This window comes from Protopterus annectens, chromosome 8.part0 (genome assembly GCF_019279795.1).
Source record: "Protopterus annectens isolate FY-2018-M chromosome 8.part0, PAN1.0, whole genome shotgun sequence".
In the NCBI taxonomy this organism is placed as follows: Eukaryota; Metazoa; Chordata; order Ceratodontiformes; family Protopteridae; genus Protopterus; species Protopterus annectens.
In genome coordinates this window covers 1,909,213,863-1,909,235,888 of record NC_056741.1, presented here as the reverse complement: position 1 = coordinate 1,909,235,888, position 22,026 = coordinate 1,909,213,863, and the positions used below count along the sequence as shown (strand labels likewise).

General features: G+C 37.4%; 1 protein-coding gene across 1 annotated transcript in view; it reads left to right on the top strand.

Annotated features, from left to right (window-relative positions):
* The window catches only part of LOC122808584 (protein NLRC5-like), an 849,388-nt gene that overhangs the window by 718,300 nt on the left and 109,062 nt on the right, over positions 1-22,026 (top strand). Inside the window, exon 15 of the mRNA XM_044079540.1 lies at positions 13,273-13,338. Coding sequence (XP_043935475.1) covers positions 13,273-13,338 — 66 coding nt within the window. The remainder of the gene's footprint in view (positions 1-13,272; positions 13,339-22,026) is intronic.

Sequence of the window (22,026 nt, the reverse complement as noted above, 5' to 3'; positions counted from 1 at the left end):
AGCAATGCACATGCTGGAGACTTCCAACATAATTGTGGGTGGGTTGAGCAGACAGATTCTGCTCCAACATAAATGGTTTCCCAACAATGCATCAGAAGATATTCTAGAGGTGGGGAAGACCCTGTTGTGATGTCTTTGCTTCATTATTCAATACCAAAAGTGACTTTTTTTTTCTCCGTGATCCCCAAAAAGTGACAGTTCCCAAGAGATGCATTCTCCCACATTCGTCCCTCAGGTCTCATCTGTGCATTTCTGGTCATAATCAGATTTCTCCAGAAAGCCAATATTTGCATAGCAAACATTACTCTCATAGCCCCATTCTGGCCAAATCAGATATGGTTCCTCTGATGTGGTCTCTCCTCAAGATATGACCTGTTTTTACACAGCAACCTCTTCTGCTTACTCACTTATCCATGTAGCCTCATTCAGACATGCAATCCCTTCACATTACTGCATGGTTTCTTTACTTCAAATGATCACCTAGGACCCCTTGTTTTATTCTGAAGTGATCAGTCTAATAACTGCATCAGAGGAACCTGCCAATTTGAAGATTTATAAAGGAAATTTTGAAAAAGTTTGCTACTTGTGCTACTCAGCATAAAATAAACCAGTTTTCAGTATTGGCAACATTCAAACACTGGACCCCACCCAGTTTAGGTTCGTGAAGGGCCAATCTTGTCTCCTGAACCTGATTGACTTCTTCAAATCAGTCTCCAGAGTTGTGGACGAGGGTAAAGCAGTCCACACAGCCTATATGGACCTCACCAGGGCCTTCAACACCATCCCCCACTCTGTAATCATAGATAAACTTACTAAGCTGGGCATTAATCCATACGTCACTCGATGGGTTGCCAACTGGCTTACTGACAGAACCCACACTGTACAAGTAGCCGACTCCAAATCCAGCCCCAGACAAGTGACAAGTGGAGTACTTCAGGGTTCAGTCCTGGGACCACTCTTGTTTCTCATCTACTTTTCTGAAGTACAGGCCAACACTAAGGGACTCTGGCTAATAAAATTTGCAGATGACTGCAAACTGGGAGCCATTATTGAATCCCCAAATTATATAGATATTCTACAGAAGGGCCTTACAGAAACAGATGCTTGGTGCCAGAGCCATGGGCTCAAGCTCAGTGCCAAGAAATATATAGTTATCCCCTTTGGGAAAAAACATGTACCCATGAATTCCCACATAGATGGCAGTACACTAAACACCAAAAGTGTGATTAGAGAATTGGGGACACAGGTGTTCAGTGGTCTCACCTTCGATAACCACATCGCCACAGCAGTCAGGAAATCCTTCTATGTGGCACATCTCATCACTAAGGGCTTTTCATCCAGAAAAAAGGAGGTCATTGTCCCACTGTACTCATCCCTCATTAGACCCATTATAGAATACAACACCCCGTTTGGTATGTACCTCTCAAGACATCTGCAACAACTGGAAAGGCCGCAGAAATACCTCACTAAAAGAATCACAGGCCTAAAGCAGATGCCCTATGCTGACCATCTAAAAAAACTCCAGCTATACTCTGTAGCATATTGTCTACTCAGAGGCGATCTCTGCTTAATATACAAGGCCATGTCAAACCCTGAGCTGTTGGACATGCTACACTTAAAGAAATCCCAATCTCTCAGAGCCACACACTCTAGGGATCTAAACCTTGTCATCACAATGAACAAAACATGCTGGAGGGATAAGTTCCTGACCCTAAGACTCCCCAGACTCTGGAATAGACTGCCCATACATGTCAAGCAGAGCGCCTCTTTGGCCCTCTTCAAAAGGAACCTTGACAATTGGATGGGAGACAGGAAATTCATCCCGGGGATCACATCAGTCGCCCTGCTAGACAGGGGTCCAGGGAAGTAAATATTGTGGGAAGAAATACCCAGGGAATTGTTATGGCTAGGCTTGTATAGGCCCTAGGGTCGATAGCCTAGTACCAACCTATGAACTAATCTCATACATTTATCTGAAGCAAACATAGCAAAATATAGAATGTAAATTATTACCTTGGATCTTTATATTCTATTATAGTTGATGTTTTACTCTGCACAACTTATAATGTACTTTTATTACTGTCTATAATTTCTGTACTTATAAGCTATCATTGTACTGCAGTTTTATTGCCTGTGTTAGAGAATTTCATAGCTCACTCCAGAAAAAAAAAGGTTAACAAAACACAAATAAGTAAATAAATATTTACATAAAATAAACAAATGATGATGCTGTTAATGTTAATTATCGAAGACAATTTCATCTTGCATAATTAGGAAATTTCTTCTGTTAAGAAAAGGCTTTCTGAGACTCTTTAAGCTCAGAATCTGTGAGATTACTCTGTTTTTTTATAGGTTCAGAAGTTCCTATGTAAGTACTAGGTTAGCTGCCCTTGTGGACCATTTTAAGCCTAATGTATTTCCTTTTTTGTGTTCGAAATAAGTTATCCCATTTGGCTACAGATTAGACTTACCCATCCCATGGTTGAAAATTATATAGTACTTAATAAGAATAACTGGGATCATACCATAGATAATTTGAAGGGATTCATGTTTGAGGTAATGCATTTAGGAGCTGCATCTGTCCATTAGGTGGCCACGGTGGTGCAGTGGTTAGCATTGCCGCCTCACAGCAAGAGGTTCTCTGGTTCGATCCTCAGCTGGGCTGCCTTCTGTGCGGAGTCTGCATGTCCTCCCTGTGGTCATGTGGGTTTCCTCCAGGTGCTCTGGTTTCCTCCCACATCCCAAAGACATGCTGTAGCTGGATTGGACACTCTAAATTGGCCCTAGATGTGAGTGCGTGCATGTGTGTGCCTTCTGTGGAAGGTTGGGCGCTGGGCTGGCAACTCAACAGCATAAAACTCCACTGACAATCATGAGCGGACAGATGATCCGCTGTGGCAACCCCTAACTGGGAAAAGCTGGAAGAAAATCTGTCCATTAGTAGTACAAGGGCCAGTTCTGGGATAAATTTTCTGTTTTCAACCATATATCTAAGTTCTGCCTTAAAATGGACTGGGATGAACTTTGTTTTATGTGGAAGGGGAATTTGTTCCACAGCAGTGGTATCCTCTGCGAAATATACAGGTTTCTCCAAACCAGTCTGAGGGTGCAGAAAAGGTTTAGATGCCTAGACCGAGTATTTCTGATGTCATTTGACATGCTCCTGTGCAGTAAATTCATCAGTAATGGGTTGGAAGATGTCTTGTATGCCAGACACAGGTCACCTCTTAGCAGTCTGTAGGATATCGGTATAGTGACAGAGCTTTGAGCCAGTTCATGTAGAACACGTTGTTTAGGCCTTGTATCCTTTTAATAAGGTATCTCTATGGGTATTCCAGATGTTGCATTGTTGCAGTTTAAAGCTGAAAGTTTTAAGGTATAAAAATCTAAGCATCCTTATTCATAGCCTCCAGTATATAGATGTGCACATTTGCTGCACAAATTTTATGAGGAAAAATCATATTTATTTTAATTCATAACTGGATCTTGCAACTTTAATAGTTCTTGCAGCTTCTGGAGCTCTGAGTACATTTCCAGTTCTTAGAAATGCAACCCTTTGCTGGGCAACAAAGGTTGTTTGCCATCTGAGGTAAGAGGGTTTATACTTTTAGTGGTTTGACAGTGAGAACTCCTATCTACTTAATTAATATACTTTCCTGTCAAAGTGCTGTTATTGCTTATATGCTAGAAAATGCATGTAGTTTGATAGACTGCAAGCAGGGGAAGGAGTTGCTTTGTAATATAAAGAGTGTTCAGTCTTTCAGTCTTAAATAATGAAATGTACTTATTATGCAGGCAATGCAGCTGCCATGGTCGCTGTGATCACTGTAGCCATACACAGATTGTCTACCTACCACCTTTAGTATATACTTACTCAGATTCTGGATAGGAACATTTCCTTTTTTTCTCTTCCTACTTTGGTGCTCCTCAAATCTTGAAATGTGAAAGGAAATTTTAAGGAGCAGGAATATTTCCTGGCTCCATCTTTTCCACATATATTGTTCTTACATAAAATATTTTGGTAGAAGACCTGTCCAACAATGTTCATCTTCTAAATATCATGAGACAAAGCATTTTAGGCCATCACTTAAATGCTTAGTTAAGTGTTAACTTTGTTAAGGTTAATATAGTCTTCCGGAATTTGAAGATAACAGACCTGAAAAGCTGCAGTTCAGTATTTAATTTCAAATTTCATAGCTCATTTTTGACTCTGAACAACGATAAATTGCTCATCATGTTTATCAATGCTGCAATAGCCTAAGCTATATCGGTTATATCCTGCCGAAGATATAACAGTTGACCAGTGTTTCCAAAGATTTGTATTACTTTCCATAAGCTCAAACCATGAGATAGCTTGAGATGTGCATTCTAAATGACTGGTTTGGGCACTGAGCCCTCCAAAACTTTCCTGGCATTGAAGAGAATGCACCTCAAAATTCAGCTTGTGGTGTTCCATTAATGGCTGGATAAGTTCCCTTTATGAAAAATACTTCTATATTTAACATGTGTTATTTATCTTTATTTCCCTGGTTAGAAAAGTTATTTTTGAATGAGGAGCTGTTGTTTTAATAGACTGTCATGAAACTTAACTGTATTTTTAAATGGGAGCACACTTTTTTCCTGTCAGTTTAAAAGTTATTAAACACTATATAAAACTATGTTTTTCTGTGGAAAATTATGTTTATTTCACTGTCTGGGGCTGGCAAAGTGTGTTAAATGCTTTTTGCTGTGCTTTTACTGAGAGAATGTGCCTTTTGGGACTTTGAAGTTTTACCAACTTGTGCTGCTTAGTTTCCTTGTTAAAGAGCCATCATTTTCAACTTGACCGTGGAACAAACTACCCGTCTCATGGGCGGTCCTTCATCCAGCCACAGAAAGAAAAAAACATTACGCAAATAGCCTTTGCTATCACAGAAGGCTAGCAATTTTCCTCAGATGCTGGTAGGTGACTCTACTGTGAGCAAAGCTGGTTCCTCAGGTCACTCATCTTTCTCCCTGGATTCTTCTGATGTAGCACCACTCTGCTGTGGCCAAAGTTGGTTCCTCAGCCACTCAGATTTTTCCACAGATTCCTCTGATGTAGCACCTACAGCCACTATGGACAAGGGGTTACCCCTTTCTCTGTGGCTGTTGGGGGTCTATTCAGTGAGAAAGGGAGAGACCTACTCATTGATCTTGGGACAAGGGGCAGAGAAGACTCCCATATTCAGCCAGAATGTTGTGCCTATTCCTGGAGAAGCTATTGCTACCATTAAGAAACCTGTTTGCCCCAATTTTCCTGTCAAAAAGAAACTGAAAACTAAACATTTATCTCCTCCTGCTTAATTCCCACTGGACAGGAATAGTTTATTAGGTCTAGATCAGGTTCTAGTAGATGCTGTTGGTCCCTCTTATAAGGTGGTTTCTGGTAAATGAAAAGGGATTCCTCTTTTTCTGAAGAGTTCAAGATTCTGAATATGGACAGGAAGATGGGGGGATAGATGCAGATTTAGTCTCAGAGGAGGTCATACTATCTGATTATTCCCATGAGAGATTCTCTTCCTACATGTGCCATTGTTCCAGTGGGGGAGCACACTGAGGTTTCTCAGTCTGCCAGAAAATACTGTGAGCTGTTACAAATGGAATTTCTGGAACCTTAACCCATCCGTCCTTTGCTGTCAGCATTGGAGGATGTGTGTTGTGTCACTGCCTGCAATTTCCCTGATAGTCAGCCTGCTGCCCGTAAAAAAGCTGATAGAATGTATAAAGTTCCTCTGTCTTTTTTTATACACTCATACCAGTAACTGTATCACTAAATAATCCAGCTTCTGCTAGTAAACATTTAATTAATTCCAATTCTTCCCTTTTTGACAAGGATGGTAAAATGATAAGTATGGGAAAAGTGTATGCTTCTGCAACTTTGATTTTTCAGAATTTTGAGTTGTCAGGCTCGTATGTTAAAAGTTTATTCTGCTTGTGTACAGTTCCTTTCTGCTTTGAGTGGTTTAATTTCTTCCATTTCATAGGTCACAATTCATTATATAAACTGTGTTTATGATTCTGTAGATACTTCTTCCAAGACTATGGCGAGTGGTGCTGTGATAAGGAAGTTTGCCTGGCTGCATTCTCAGAACCTTCAAGAAGATGTAAAAAAATGACAGGGCTAGTTTTTGGATCCTCTGCTGCAGAAGATATTAAAAGCATGTGATGAGAGAGGTAAACTGATTCAGGGAATCTTCCTGCTTTTCCAGATTTTCCAAAGGATTTTATACCCCCTTGTACAATTTTGGCCAGCTAGAAAATAAACAGTCCCATCAAAATACTAGTAAACAGTTACTTAAAAATAGCAAAAGAGTTCCAAAAAGCAAGCAGGAACTACCCCCCCAAAAAGAAAGGACAGTCAAACAAGTCAGACTGACAATCTAAGTGACCCTGGCAGTCCCCTATCCCTTCCTGAAGGTCTGACTCTCCATTTCTGTCTTTGGCAACAGTTTCAGACAAATGAGTTTTTAAGATCATTCAGCAAGGTTACAGATAGCAGTTGGAGGAAATTCCTCCTTTTCAGTGAGTTATTTCTCATCCACTAGGCCAAAATCCTCTGTTTTCTCCTTTTCTGCAACACATACTGTGTCAGTGAGTAATAGTCACTTCCTCCTTCCCAGGTGGAGAAAGGTTTTTATTCAAGGATATTTCTGGTGCCAAAGAAAGAAAATGCTTGCAGAATAGTTCTGGATCTTTCTTTCGTGAACTTATTTGTGATAGTGTCCAAGTTTAAAATGCTGTCACCTCACAAACTGTTATCCTTCTTCCCTGTTTAAGTTTTATTGTAACACTAGATTTAAAAGATGCTTATCATCACATAGGTATTCATCCAGACTTCAGGCATTTCTCAAAGTTTTGTGTGTCTGGAAATCATCATCAGTTCCCTGCCTTACCCTTTTGACTGTCCACTCCAAGAGTGTTTGCAAAGTATCTAACTCCAGTTGTAGTTTATTGTAGGCTACAGGGTATTCATGTTTTCCATATTTAGATGACTCACTTCTCTTTGCAGTTTTTTTCAGTGTCAGGAATAAACAACACTATGAAATAAACGCCAAATGAAGAACAAACCACACTGGAATCCAAAATAAAGGTTAGCGCTTTCGTTTACTGTATTAAGCAAACTTCATCAGACAAATTTAAATAAAAATACAGCTATATATATATATATATATATATATATATATATATATATATGTGTGTGTGTGTGTAAAAGTAATTAAAACAGTATGACATCATTTCCTTCAAAACAAAAATCCAGCCTCCAATTAAAGTACCAAACCATAAGAAAAAATGCATTCATAAAATCCTCAAATAATACATAAAATATGTAAAGAACATTAACTACATATGACACAAAACAAATAGTCATATGAAGTTTATAGTAAATATATACATGTGTATCATCTCATTAATGATCTCAGTTTTAACATACTTTTAATGGAAACTGAGTCATTCAACCCTGGGGCAGATAAGGCATTCAGTCTTAGCTGCCAAATTAATTCCCTCTCTTCTATTTTCAAATCTAAAGGACCCCCTCTCACATTTTCATAGATTTTATCAATGACCAAAAACCTGAATTCATGTTCAGGAAATATATTGATATGTCTAGCTAAGGCATTATTCAAGTTCGATTTATTGATGGCATAAATGTGCTCATATATCCTGCTTTTAAGTGGCCTCCCAGTTTTTCCAACATAAAAAGCTGGACATTTCAAACATAAAGCTAGGTACACTAATCCTTTGGTATTACAATTAAGTGTGTCTTTAATATCATAGTTCTTTCCATTAATACTAAATTTGTTACCCACTTGTATGTATTTGCACCAATGACATGCCTGGCATTTATACATTCCACGGTGAGGTAGATGACATCTTATACTATTCCCCTCAACAATGTTTTTCAAATTCAGCCCTTTTCTGAACACTAAACTGGGTGAATTACCCACTTGATGTCTAACGTTGGCATCATCCAAAAGAAAACACCAATTCTTAGTCATAATATTCTCTTTCATAGAGAACAAAAAATAGTTACTTAGAACTTTGCATTTCCACGGTGGGAATCTCTGTGAAGGAAAATATTGTCACTGACGAAGTGGCTACCCCGATTCAACTATAATTGAAAAACTTCCTGATAAAGATGTGGCTAGTCTAAGTTTTATCACCACTTTCTCCATTGATGCCCCTCTTTTAAGATCTATTATGACTAAGAATTGGTGTTTTCTTTTGGCTCATTAATGAGATGATACACATGTATATATTTACTATAAACTTCATATGGCTATTTATTTGTTTTGTGTCATATGTAGTTAATGTTCTTTACATATTTTATGTATTATTTTAGGATTTTATGAGTGTATTTTTTCTTATGGTTTGGTACTTTAATTGGAGGCTGGGTTTTTGTTTTGAAGGAAATGCTGTCATACTGTTTTAATTACTTTTTACATATATATATATATATATATATATATATATATATATATATATAGCTGTATTTTTATTTAAATTTGTCTGATGACATTTGCTTAATACAGTAAACGAAAGCGCTAACCTTTATTTTGGATTCCAGTGTGGTTTGTTCTTCATTTGGCGTTTATTTCAAAGTGTCAGGAATCTCTGTTTTGGATGAGAGATCTCTTACATAACAAGGGTTTCCAAGAGAACATTCTTTTTTGGCTCATTCACACAGGATTGTGTTTGTGGAGTGTCTGCAAGACACCTCAGTAAAAAGAGCTTTTCTTCCACAGGAAAAAATGATGTATATCTAGATTTGTTTCTATGGTTTTCATCTCAGACTTCATTCACTGCAAGGAAATACATCAGGATTATTGGTTTCATGGCATCTATGATTCTCGTAATACCCCTGGCAAGAAGCCACATGAGAAAGATACAAGTCTGTCTGGTCCCAGCAGCAACATCCATTATCTTTTCAGATTCGAGTTCTGGGATTTGTCCAAAGAAGAAACACTTGGTGGAGAAATCAAATATCCCAAAATCGAGTTCTTCCCTTCTCCCTCCCTGCTCCAAATAAGTCAGTCACCACAGACGCTTGGGGCTTTGCTTTCAGAGCAGTATCAAAAGGGATAAAATTACAAGTAATCCTGGCCAAAAAAAGATGTAAGCACATAAACATCACTGAGGTGCTTGTTCTCTGAATCATATCTGGTCCCAAGGACTGTTTCAAGTGGTTATAGACAATACCACAGTGATGTGATACATCAGTAAGCAAGGGGGAACAAAGTCTTGCCCCCGTTGAGCCTAGCCATGTTATGTTGTGATATAGCTTTACAGCACAGTCTTACTGTACAGACATATTACATTCCTTCAGAGCAAAACTCTGTGGCAGACAAACTGAGCATGACCCAAAGCCAGACCCTCACAAGTGGAAGCTAGATCAGTGGGTCCTCCAAAAATTGATCCATCTGTGAGGCATTCCTCAAGTACACCCTGTTGCTTCATCTCTGAAGAGTCAGTTGGTAAAATCCTGCTCCAGGACTCCATGCAACAAAGCCTAGGAGATGGATTCCTATTTTTTCCTTAAACAGGAATGTTCCTGTATGCTCGTCCACCCTTTCCACTGATATCCAGGGTACTTATGAAGATTTAGAAGCAATCCTTCAGGATCAATGTAGTGATTCCCTTCTGGCCCAGGTAGCAGAGGTTCTCCCTTCCATTGGAATTGACCAGGTGCAATTACCACAGACTCTGACTCAGACTGGATCTATTCAGACAAAAACAAGGGGTTTGATACATCCCTTTCCCAAACAACTTCAATTTTTGCCTGGATGATAGGGTCTTAATACCTTTTAGGTACATGTTTTCTGAGGACATGCAGCAGGTACTTCTGGAGGCAAGAAAGACTTCTACTATAAAATCATATATAAGCAAAATGAAAAGATTTTCTAGTTGTTGCCAACAACATGACCAGAAACTATTTAGGGCTAGTATCTCCCTGGTTTTACGATATTTGTGTGAGTTACTATCCTATGGCATATCTTACTCCTCTGGCAAAGTTTATTTGTCAGACATTTCAGCATGTCTACCCATGGAGCCCCCTCTTTCAATGCATTCTCATGTTTGAATGTTTTTGAAAGGGGTTTTGCATAATAGGCCTCCAAGGAAACTGATGGCTTCTCCTTGGGATCTTAATTTTGTTTTGGAGAAAAAAAAAAAACACTTGCTCTATTTGAACCAGCTAATCTGGCTGACTTTAGGTTATTAATATGGAAAATAGTTTTGCTGATTTCTCTGACCTATGCAAAATAGTATCAACATTGAAGCCCTTATGGTGGGTCAATCTTATCTCATTTTTCACAAGGGTAGGGTTTCTTTGAGAACTAATCCTTCTTTTATGCCAAAGGTGGTACCCTTGTTTGCTTTAAGCCCAAATATCCATCTCTCTGTTTTCTTTCCTGAACCCAAAAATGAGAGAGAAAGGATGATCCATACCTTGGATGTTCACAGACAACTCATGTAATATCTTGACAAAATAAACTCTTTAGTTTTTTACATCAGTTGTTCATTTCTTGTGAAGGTAAGAAGAAAAGGCAACCTGTGTCAAAGAAGACTATTTCCAAATAGTTGTCTCAGGCAATTACCTTTTGTCATACTCACCAAAACAAAGCTATTCCATTTAGGGTCAAGGCCCAGTCTTACCAGTGCATTAGCTTTATCTCTGACTTTTTGGAAAGGATTGGATTCTAGAAGTATTATAGAAGCAGAAACTCTGTTATCTGTAGTACTATTACAAAGCACTACAAGCTTGAATCCTTCTCTGGGTCTAGATCAGGTTTTGCTAGAACCATTCTCCAGGGGCTCCTGGACCCTACTACTTCCTCCTTCCAAATGTATAAGCTAGGGTAATGTACCCATATAGCTTAAGCTACTGCAGCAGTGGTCAGCATGTTGAACATAGTGCAGTTGTGTAAACGTATTTACCATAACAGTAGATGTTGAAATGGTCGCTGCTGTAGTAGACATTCCTTCCATCCATCCCCCTTATTTTTAATGTATTCTTTTGCCTGAGTGTGGGCATTCATGTCCTTTTACTCCTAGTCTTGTCTTGTCATGACTCAGCTTCACTCTCTCAGTCGGCATAAAAGCTCTGAAGGGCTTGGCATCCAAACCAGTCAGGTAATCATCTCAGCTTAAGCTGTCTAATCCTTTGGGCATGTGGAAGGTGCTCTGAAGCTTTGCAAGCTGTCCAGCTGTCATACCCTTGGCAGGATATAATCCATATAGATTAGACTACTGCAGCAGTGATCATTCAAACATCTACTGTCATGGTAAGTTTACTTGCACAACTGTACTTTCTGTTAATTTGTTTTGTTATTCAGAGTGTGTGCCATAGACATGTATTTGATTACTGAAACCCTAAGAAAATCTAATAATTAGATGATGTCTTTCTTCTTCTAAGGAAGTTGGTAAACAGTTTTAAAGGTCCTGAGCTTGACTACATAAGTTTCATTTTGTTGTTTTGTTTATTGGAATACTGGAGTACGATTACTGTATTTCAAAAAAATAACTCATTCCTAAAACTGAAGAAATTCAGAATGCATCAAATTATTTTTATTATTTCTCATTGTATTTTACTTTCTTGTACCCCAGAATGGCCATCATGGAAATTGCCATGCTGATGTGATTTTCTTTTTGGCCCCATACCTCTTCCAAGAATGGGGTTTATATCCTTATAATATGGCTTGGCCTAGACAATAAAATGTTTTTTTTTTCTTTGCCATTTAGTCACAGTGGCATTTTTGCAAGTCACTGTCTGCAGATGGTCTACAAAAGCAGAGTTAGTGCTTCTCTGTAGAAGAATCACTCTGTTACATCGTAATTTTAAATTTGGGAAGCCTTTCTTGATCCATTCAAATTTTATTCAGTAATAAAAGAATTTGAAAAGCAGGGTTTTGTTAAATGTTCATAGTCCTAAAAAAATTCCAGGACCATCCTCCTCTACATACTTGATGGTTATAAATGTAGCCAGCTTTGCCTTGTCATGAATGACTGAAAATTGCCACTTTCAAGAACTACTAAAGCAAATAATGGTTGCTTGTCAGTTTGACACGATTCTTTAATTTGTAGTTATAACAAATAAAAGCACCATTTCACTGGCCAAAAAATAGGAAAATTCAGCAGTTTGTTTGTACATTGTTGTAATATAACTCCTCCCTTTTCTTCATGCAAAGATTTCTCCAGAAGTTTGTTATGACTTTCTTTTTCAGTTATTCTTCTAGAAGGAAATAGGCATAGTTGAATATACATTTACTAATCATAATAGCATAACTTATATTATTCAGTCGTCCATCTTCTTCAAACACTTGACTCAGCCAGGTGAATTAGAGTTATGCTTGAAAAGTAGTTGGGGACTGAACTGTGGAACAAAGAGACTGTATATGTCCTCTCATCTTCATACATGTCATGAAGTGTACCATCAAGAAACACCATAACAAAAGGATTTCAGAATTATGCCCAGCCGGAAATACCAGAAGAGGAAATTCCAACAGCTACTTAGTGTTATGGGTCTTCTTGCAGATCGGATGAAATTGCCAAAACATATCGATTTATTTATGTAGAGCTTAAAAGAAGATCACAAATGTACAAATGGTTGTATTATAAAATCATACAAGAATTGCTAACAGTACCATGAATTGTACCACAAAATTACTTCCAAATAATGTAATGTTTGCTTTTCTGCTTTTTGTGACTTTTGATATTGCAACCAATAAAATTCTTTTGAGGAAAAAGGTTCACAAAATAACATATTAATTGGCTGTATTTTACCATAGTATTACAAGGCTGTACTTTCCCAGAGAATGCATCCTCACACATAACGAATGCAGCACCACACAGTTTTTTTCAGTAATTTTTTTTGCCCCATTAAAAGGTACACAACATACTTTTGTGTGTCTGGCTGTTTTCCCATCCTTACTTAATTCATGGCACATTTTAATTGCATTATATTTTACCCGCAATGCAACATTGTTTTAATTATATTTATGTGGTCGACATTTTGGCATCATCCTTACTCCCTGCCTTAGAAATGACAATAAACATGCACAGCAGTTATAAATTTAATCTTTGATTGGTGCTTATTATTTGTTCAGCATTAATTTACTAGCTAGCCCGTATACAGCAGGACAGTATTTCCTGTTCCCAAATATTCCTGTCATACTTATTAATCTGTTGTAAAGATATTTGCAACATTTGTTTAGATATATACTGTAGTTCTTAGAAATGTTGTTGTCTTTGTAGCCTCCAGCTTCAAAAAGCAATTCTGAACTTCTCCCAAGGCAGTTATGGCATCCGATATCTTAAAAGGTAAGCTACAGTCTGGCATTCAAAATAATGTATTGCTGTGTTATTAAAAATGATGAATGATAAAGAATGGATATTTTACATAGCAAATAAAGACTGCATTCTTGAGAACATCATTGCAATATCATGTGAGCATTTTTCTTGGAACCATTACCGTCACCAGGCAGTTTGAACTGCTACAGCACAAAGTAGTTATTTTTAAGCTGTGTTAAATTGTTTCTGGTTGAAAATTTGATAAGACTGCAGTGAATAAACCATGCAAGTCAACGGATATCATGTTGAGGAGCTTGGTAACAATGGGTGTCTGGATACTTTAATGTATGGATGTCTTAAAAGTGGATGAAGCCAGCATGCTTATCAATAGAATATTATTTCAGTAGCATAAATCTATATGAGAGGCATCCTGCCAGTGATATCCGACATCTGGCCAGCATATGAAAACTTTTGTAATGCCTTCCTTATACACTATATATCCTGAAGCATGAGAGTGTGCTGGTAAGAAAAGGGAAGAATGGGTGCCAAACTTCAGAACTTTCTTGCCGTTGAGTTCAGTTAGATGTCCCGTCTACTGCATCTTCAATGTCAATGGTCAGCATGTATCTTTGCTTTGTGGGCAGATAAATACCTTTTAGGGGGCCTTCCTTTATTTTTTTGTCAAAAAGAAAATATTGTCAGATTTTACTCTTATCTCTGTTACAAGAGAAAAATGCACGTATAGTAGTAAACAGATCCCAAATAAGAGTTAACACATGGCCTGCATCTTCTGTCTAGAGGACTCATGCAGCATTCGTTTGTGTGATCTTTGTTTATCATTTACCTGAAAACCAATTAAAGTAGACTGAATAGCCTCAATCTGTTCTAGCAAAATAATCCTCTTAAAGCTCCTGCTTGATAAATCCATCACTCGGATGTCCATAACTATTGACACTTCATTGGATGACTCCTTTTGTTTTATTTATTTATTGACATTTGATTACCAGGAAAGTCTGACTGGGTAGGTGCCCGTTTTCAGTGGAGGCCCAGGAGAAAAGCTCTAACTATTGCAAAAAAATTTTTAGAACAATAATTTTACAATCTTCAAAAAAAAAAAAAAAATACAAAAGCATTTACATTGTAAATAATTATACCAAATTAGACATAATTTGAAAACATTGGTAAAGAATACTTACAACTTATATGATGATGATGATTTAATATTTAGAGAAATTTAGGCAGTTTATAGAGAAGTTAGAGGTAAGCTAGTATAATGTAGACAGTTTTCTTTCTTTGTCAAAGAAAAAAGTGAAAAACAATCAAAGAAGATAGTGAAGAGATGCTAACTTCGACCTCTTTTCCCCAGTCTGGGACTAACCTATCCACTGTGGTAGTTTTAAAGTCCTTGGACTGTCAGTCTTTTCTTCTTCATCCCTCTGTTTATGCTGTATGGGAAGTTGTAAGGATCGGGAGCCATACACGCCCAGTCTGAATGGACATCAGACATCAGCTGAGAAGAGAGAATATTATTTTCTTGTGACTGAACGGACAGATAGCATATTTCAGCTTTTAGGAAGAAAGGAGGTAGAAGCCATGGAAGTCTGGATGTCTGACACCTCCAAAACACCTAGGAAAGATCCTGCTTTGCCAAAGGGCATTTTATTGGTTTTCAGTCTTTGCAAGCCTCTACTCCAGCCACAGGTTCAATGTGTAGGCATGCCTGGGTTAGGTTAGAGTCTTCCTGAAGATGTGAAATCCCAGTTTCTCAGTGCACCCTTAGAGAAAGATGCCCTGTTTGGTAGCTTCTAATTTGAGTTCCCAAAGCATTTAGAGGAAAGGGGAAACTTAATGCAGGGAGTAAAGCTGCTTTTTCTATCATCTGTCCCTAAATATAGCAGAAACTATTCCTTTAGCCCTGGACAGAGTCAGCAGAAATCTGCTAAACAGCAATATTACAAGAAATGGCAAGGGTAATCCAAGACAAAGGGGAATGCCCACCATGGCGTTTTTCAACCTAACCCAAGAAAAGTGCATGGCTACCTAGAATTCCCTCCTCTGACTCCCCTCACCACTCCTGCCATCTTCTTAAAACAGCAGCCAATCTGTTTCTTACAATACTGAAAAAAGTATATTAGACTCTTGCTTAGTAAGAGTAATTCAATATGGTTATAAATGGTAGTAGGAATCCATCTCCCAAACTCAGACATTGTCCTCCCTCTCAAAAGCCAACCTCATTATTTTTATCAGATCCTTTCAAAAATGCTAGTTCAAGGAGTCATAGTGTTTGTTCCTTTCTCCAAGAAGAGAAAGAGAGTTTACCCCACTATAGTTTCTAGTTCATCTCTTTCCATCCCAGTCCTTTCTGATAACCCTAGACCTCAAGGATGCATGTCGCCATATTACAATTCAAAAATAATTCAGATATTGCTTAAAATTGCCATTTTTGTGTGTGTGTGGGTTATATTTTTAATTTACATCCTTACATTTTGGAATTTTCACAGCTCCACAAGTGTTTACAAAATATCTAGCTCTAGTAATTGTCTTCTGCAGACTTCAGAGGATCCACATTTAGCCTTACCTGGACTATTGCCTCATCTTAGCAGATTTTGTTCAAGACTGTCAGACATCCCTTCTTTTTGTTACTGGGATTCAGACTAAACTTGGGAAAATCCTCTCTGGTTTCATCTCGTGTGTTAACATTTCTGGGATGCCTTTTGAATACTTCTTTCATGATGGCTTTCCTCTCTCCAGAGAAAGTCTGTTTTTATCGTCTGCAGTTTTTAAATCTGACACACCAGTCCAAGTCCAGAGTAAGGGACTTCCTCAGAATTGTAGCCTATATGGCATCAGTTATTCTCATGGTCCCTTGAACTAGACTTCATATGAGGAAAATCCAGTAATTCCTCAAGTCAGCTTGATCTCAAAAAATAGCACCCTCCATCATTTCCTGTATCAGTTCAGGAGGCTCATCAAGAAAAACTCCTTTAGACTTTCAAGATGGGTGTACAATGATCAGCAGGTTAGCTTCAACTCTTCCAGTGTCAAAAGAAGAACTGAGAAAAAGGAACATCATCGAACATCATTTTTGTGTGTAAAATGTAGTTAGTGGTGAGTAAATATACTGCCTGGATGCCATTAAAAAAGAAATTTGGAAAACCTGAAAGAAAATCAGCCAGAAAAGGAGAAGAAAGACGCTGTCTGTGAAGGATTCTGTAACTGTTCAGCAAAAAGCAGTTCAATTCTCAGCTTTGATTCAAGAGATAAAAATAAATGAAACGCTGAAGAAATAATTAATTCAAACAGCAAAAGTCTGAAAAAAATTGAAGCTTTAACTAGCCATTCAGAAGAACTGATAAAAGTGCAAAAAGCAGAGGGTGACTTGAAGAAAAAGCTGCCTGAATATGAGGTTTCTCAAGAAACTCTTTTAAAAGATAGTGGAGTTAGAAGACAGAGCCTACAGGAAAAAAAAAACTGAGATTTTCTGCTCTACCAGAGAAGCTAAAAGGAGTGGATAGTATTACTTTTATGAAATTTTATTTATTTTATTTTACATTTGTTGACCGGGCTAGTCTAACTGGATATATGTCCATTTTCAGTAGAGGCCCGGGGAGATAAGCTCCATAACAAACTGTTAACATAAATAATTTAAAAAGAACTATACAAAAAAAAAAAAACTGAAGTTATAGTACTATATGCACTGACACATCTAGTTAATATGCACACTAGAGTTTCAAAAAATTACATGGGGTACATTTCATAATGCAAAGAGCAGGCATGCAATCTAGTTCAATGTACAGGTGAAGTACATCACTTAATGGCAGAGAAAAATATAGGTGAAGTACATCACTTAATGGCAAAGAAAAATAAAACAGGCAGTATACAGTCTAATGCCATGTACACTACATTACACAATAAAAGATGCTGCTAATGATCGGTAGAAGTAATAATTAGTTACAAAGAAAAATTAAAATGTTTTTAATATTTTTTTTTTTTTCAAATAAGTGAGAGAGAGAAGAAATTAATGAGATACAGAGCAAAGAGGCTATATATTGTTAAAAAGGAAATGACAGAAGAATTAGTTAAAAGAAAAAAAGGGGAGGCAGAGCATAGTTTGGGGAGAGGACAGGTTTAGGCAGGTTTAGTACAGTGGCATGACCAGTGTGTTTTGAGAAAAAGTTTCAGTCTTTTTTTGTAGAGTGATAAAGAGGAAATAGAGGAAAGGTCACAGGGGAGAAGATTCCAGAATTTTCCCACAGTATTGGAGAAAAGAGAATCCCCAGCCCTGTTGTTTGATTTAGTTGTTTTGACTAGAAGTTTCTGAGATGAGCATAAGGACTTCAGATTATTATAGGGAGTGATGATGGTAGAGAGACTAGGAGTATTGGAAGGTTGGTAGAGAGTTTTATGTGTAATGATTAGTTAGTGGTACTTGATCAGATTCTGTAGTTCCAGCCATTCAAGCTGCTTTAAGTTAACACAGTGGTGAGTTTTAAATGAGTTACCAGTAGCAAATCTGGCTATATTATTGTAGGAGCTTTCCAGCTTACTGAGGTTGCCCTTAGATAGGTTGGTGAAAATGGAAGAGGCATAGAGGAGTGTAGAGATTAGATGAGTATGTGCAATAGTAGTTCTAGCTGTGTGTGATAGGAAGGGTTTTATTCTGTACAGAGAGCCAAGTTTTTTGTTGACAGATTTAATTGTGTTGTTAATGTGTATGCCAAAGGAAAGATTGTTGTCTATGGTGACACCAAGTAGTTCGGTAGTTAGGTCGGGTGATATTATGGTGATACCTGGTCATTCAAAAGCAGCCAAGACCTATATTAGTAAAGATGTGTTCATAGCAGCAGAAAGAGTTGATCCTGAAAAAATTGTGACAAAAGGGTAAAGTATTAAAATCTAGAGACATAAGAGTGTTTGAGAAAATGAGTATTCACTGTACATCAGACAGAAGCAAATTTGTCTCAGCAATCAGGGAATATCGAGAGGCAGGTGTGAGATTGAAGCTGCTGTATCCCGCTGTTTCAAAGTGTTTTTTTTCCCCTGGAGGATCAAATTCTTTCCTCCTTAGTAGAACATGCTAAGGAGGGCGGCCATGGTGGTGCAGCAGTTAGCATTGCCACCTCACAGCAAGAGATTCTCCAGTTTGATCCTCAGCTGGGGTATCTTCTGTGCGAAGTCTGCATCTTCTCCCTGTGGCTGCGTGGGTTTCCTCCAGGTGCTCCGGTTTCCTCCCACATCCCAAAGACATGCTGTAGGTGGATTGGACACTCTGAATTGACCCTAGGCATGAGTGAGTGCATGTGTGTGCTTTTTTGGAAGGTTGGGCACTGGGCTGGCAACTCAATACCATAAAACTCCACTGCCAATTATGAGCAGACAGGTAATCCACTGTGGCGACCCCTAACCGGGAAAGGCTGAAAGACGAAGAAGTAGAACATACTAAGGAGAGAAAAAAAGTTTATCCAACAAAAAGTAAGTCAGCAAGCAGTAGAGGATTCTGCTTCTCATTTTTATGATGTTGAGGTTCCTAGAGAGACTTTGTCAGTGAAGCCTTTTCTAATATTCCTAAGGAAAATGCTTGCAAGACAGAACAAAGCACAGGATTTGACTAGAATAATTAGCAGTACTTTAGTCTTGAACCAGAGTCTGGTGTCTGGAGAAGGAAATGAACCAGAGGAAGACCAGCATCTCTCAAATTGGTGAATAAATGATAGACTATAATGCATCTTATCACAGTTATGAAATATAGTTTTGCAGGAAAAAATGGCTAATTAACAGTAAACTTTTGTTGACTTTGTTAAACTTGTGAGTGGACTGTAGAGCATATACCCCACTTTATGTCTTTAATATTTAGTAGGACAGTAACAGTAAAAGGGGGAAACTAAATGTAAGTAAAACAGTGTTTGTTCTTATTAGTATTTGTATAAAACATTTTATGATATAAACTGCATGTTACATATAGTAAAATAGTTTTATGTAGTGTGTAGTCAGGGGTATTTTAAATTTGTGGGAGTCAGTTCAGTGACTGTTGTATGTGTTAAAGATATTAAAATCAACACATACTTTTTGTTATAAGAAACATGGGCTTTGCAGTATAACAAGAGAGAAAAAAGGCTGGACAAAGGCAGGTTTAATGTTCATATGCTGTGATATTGGACTTGCTAGGGTGGGGTGGGTTCTAAATGTGCATTTATTCTATTATTTGTGGAATTAGGATATTTTCTGTTTTTATTTTACAAGGGTAAATGCCCAGATTACTACCTCTTAAGTTGATTTTTCTAAGCATGTAGACTTTAAAATAAGACAAAATGATGACAGCCTTGTAAATGCTAAACTTCTTATAACTGCAAAAATATTAGCTTGTTTGTTTTCCATTGGCAAATGCTCAGGGGAGTCAAGATGTCTGCTGCAAAAGGCAGTTGTACATTCTTTTCTGAGTGAAATTTACAAAGACTCATTTCTGAGAACATGTCCATGGAGACAAGCTATCTGCAGGTACAAGCAGTTAGTCCTGAGAATTCTGAGATTTCTTTGCTGAGGGGAAATGCAAAATTTAAAGGTACAGTGACAAGCAGTATACTAAAAAATAAGTTTAGAGTTTTAAGTTTAAAATTATGAGAGTGAATAAGGTAAAAACCTACCTAGCATTCTTAATAGTTTAATGCAGTTAATTGAACAGTGCACACTTTAGTTTTATTTAAAGACAACCAGTGCACTTTTTCTTAGGGCTAAAGGATAATGTTTTATGAAATTATGCAAGCTGTTTTTCATATCTGGGAGGGGAAGAGAGATTCAGACAGTAATCAGTGTAAGTGGGAACACAGGCTGTAGCATGTTCTTTAGTATGGGTACCCTTCATTCTCTGTTAGATAATGCCTGTAGTTGCAGCCATCAATTTGGGGCAGTGGAGGGTTAAACTTCATGTTTTGAAAATATACATAGTTGTGTGTTTGTCCCAAGTTAATAGGGGATGGCCATGCTTTGTATTTAGGCTTTTGTTTGAGGGTTTGCATTAAAACAAAAATGTGACATAGGTTCTAATGGAGATGAGAAGAAACAAATGAACAAAAATATCATCCTGGCAAATATTAGTATAAACTTGTAACACAAAAGCTGGAAATATGGATTAAAAACATTATATATAATAGGTGGGAACAATAGCTTTTTATCATGGTGGCAATGCTGCCCATATTATAGTGAAACCTGAATAGCCTTACAGGTATAGATCAAAAGGAAAGAGTATTGAATTATTTTAAGAAATGCAGAGTGCAATAACAATGCTGCAGGAGACACATTTGAGAAGAAATGAGCATGTGAAATTGACACAGAGGATTTCAGAATGGATAGTCAACAGAATATCAAGGACAGAGGAAAGGGGGAGTAATTATACTAATTGCTAGAGGGGCTGCAATACTGATAGATGAGGAAAAACAAGACAAAAATGGTAACTTTTGGTAGTACGGGACTATTGACAAGGGAAGAGGATTGTAGTGGCATGTTATAAATTTTATATTCCACCAAAAACTGCTATTATGGAGGTAAGAACATTTTGGAGAAATAATCAGATTCAGCAGGGAATATTATTTTAGGTTGGGACTGGAATCTCATCTGCAACAGTGAGGATGTATGATGGGTACTTGGAAGGGACAGCATAGCAAAGGAGAGTATGATTCTGAAAAAAATTATTAAAATATTTGTGGGGAAAATGTGAATTTAGTAGTAGAAATATGGACAGAATTTATATATTATTTCTCAAGGTACAATAACTGGGGTAGACTAGATAGAAATTATATTTCACAGGAACATGTGCATTTAATTGAAAACTTTGGCACACATCCAGTAACTATTTCAGATAATGCTGCAGTAAAATCTAACATAAAAATGCAGGGTAATGAAGAACATATAAGACACTGGCACTTTCCTACCTGTGTGTTAAAAAGAGAGAAATTCAAGGAATTGGTAGTGGAAATTATTTGAAAGTTATTAGGGAAGATAGATCTTCAAAAGTTATAGATAATTACTGGGATAAAATTATGGACTTTAAAAATAGGGTTGAAATTAAAGAGAAAGAGATAGGTTAAGAAGTAATAGAATGTACTTAGAGATGCTGACAAATGTTAAAGTACTGCAGAATAAGGGGAATCTCACAGAAAAAAGAGGAAAAGCAAATGCAAAGTGCGAGAGAGAAAATAAGGGAGTATCTGGGTAATATGCATCAGTTTAGTAGTTAAGCAACAATTGTTTGATAAGCATAAAAACTTTTAGCACAACAATTTGGGCAACAGAACATTGAAAGGGTTGTTGCCAAACTCAGGTAACCTATAACAAGAAAAATAACCAGATAGCCTGTAGATGTTTTATAGATATTCTGGAAATTTTATGAAAATTTGTATAAAGCAGAGAAATATGGAAATCAAGAAGAGTACAAATGGAAATATTTATGGAAGACTCAGTTATGCCAAGGTTAGAGGTAGCTGAGGCTCAATACCTAACAGTTAAGATAGGAAGTGATGAGATAAAAACAGTGATATGCAGTCAATCTTCAAGAAAGTCCTCAGGAACAAATGGTATTTTTGTCGAAGTTTTGAAATTAAGAGGGAAGAAAGTGATAAAGCTATGGAAGATTTTTTTTAACAGTATTTTAAAAGGAGAAACGCTAACACCTTGGAAGAAAGCTATGGTGGCTGTGCTACTTAATGATGGCAAAGACCCTTCAGA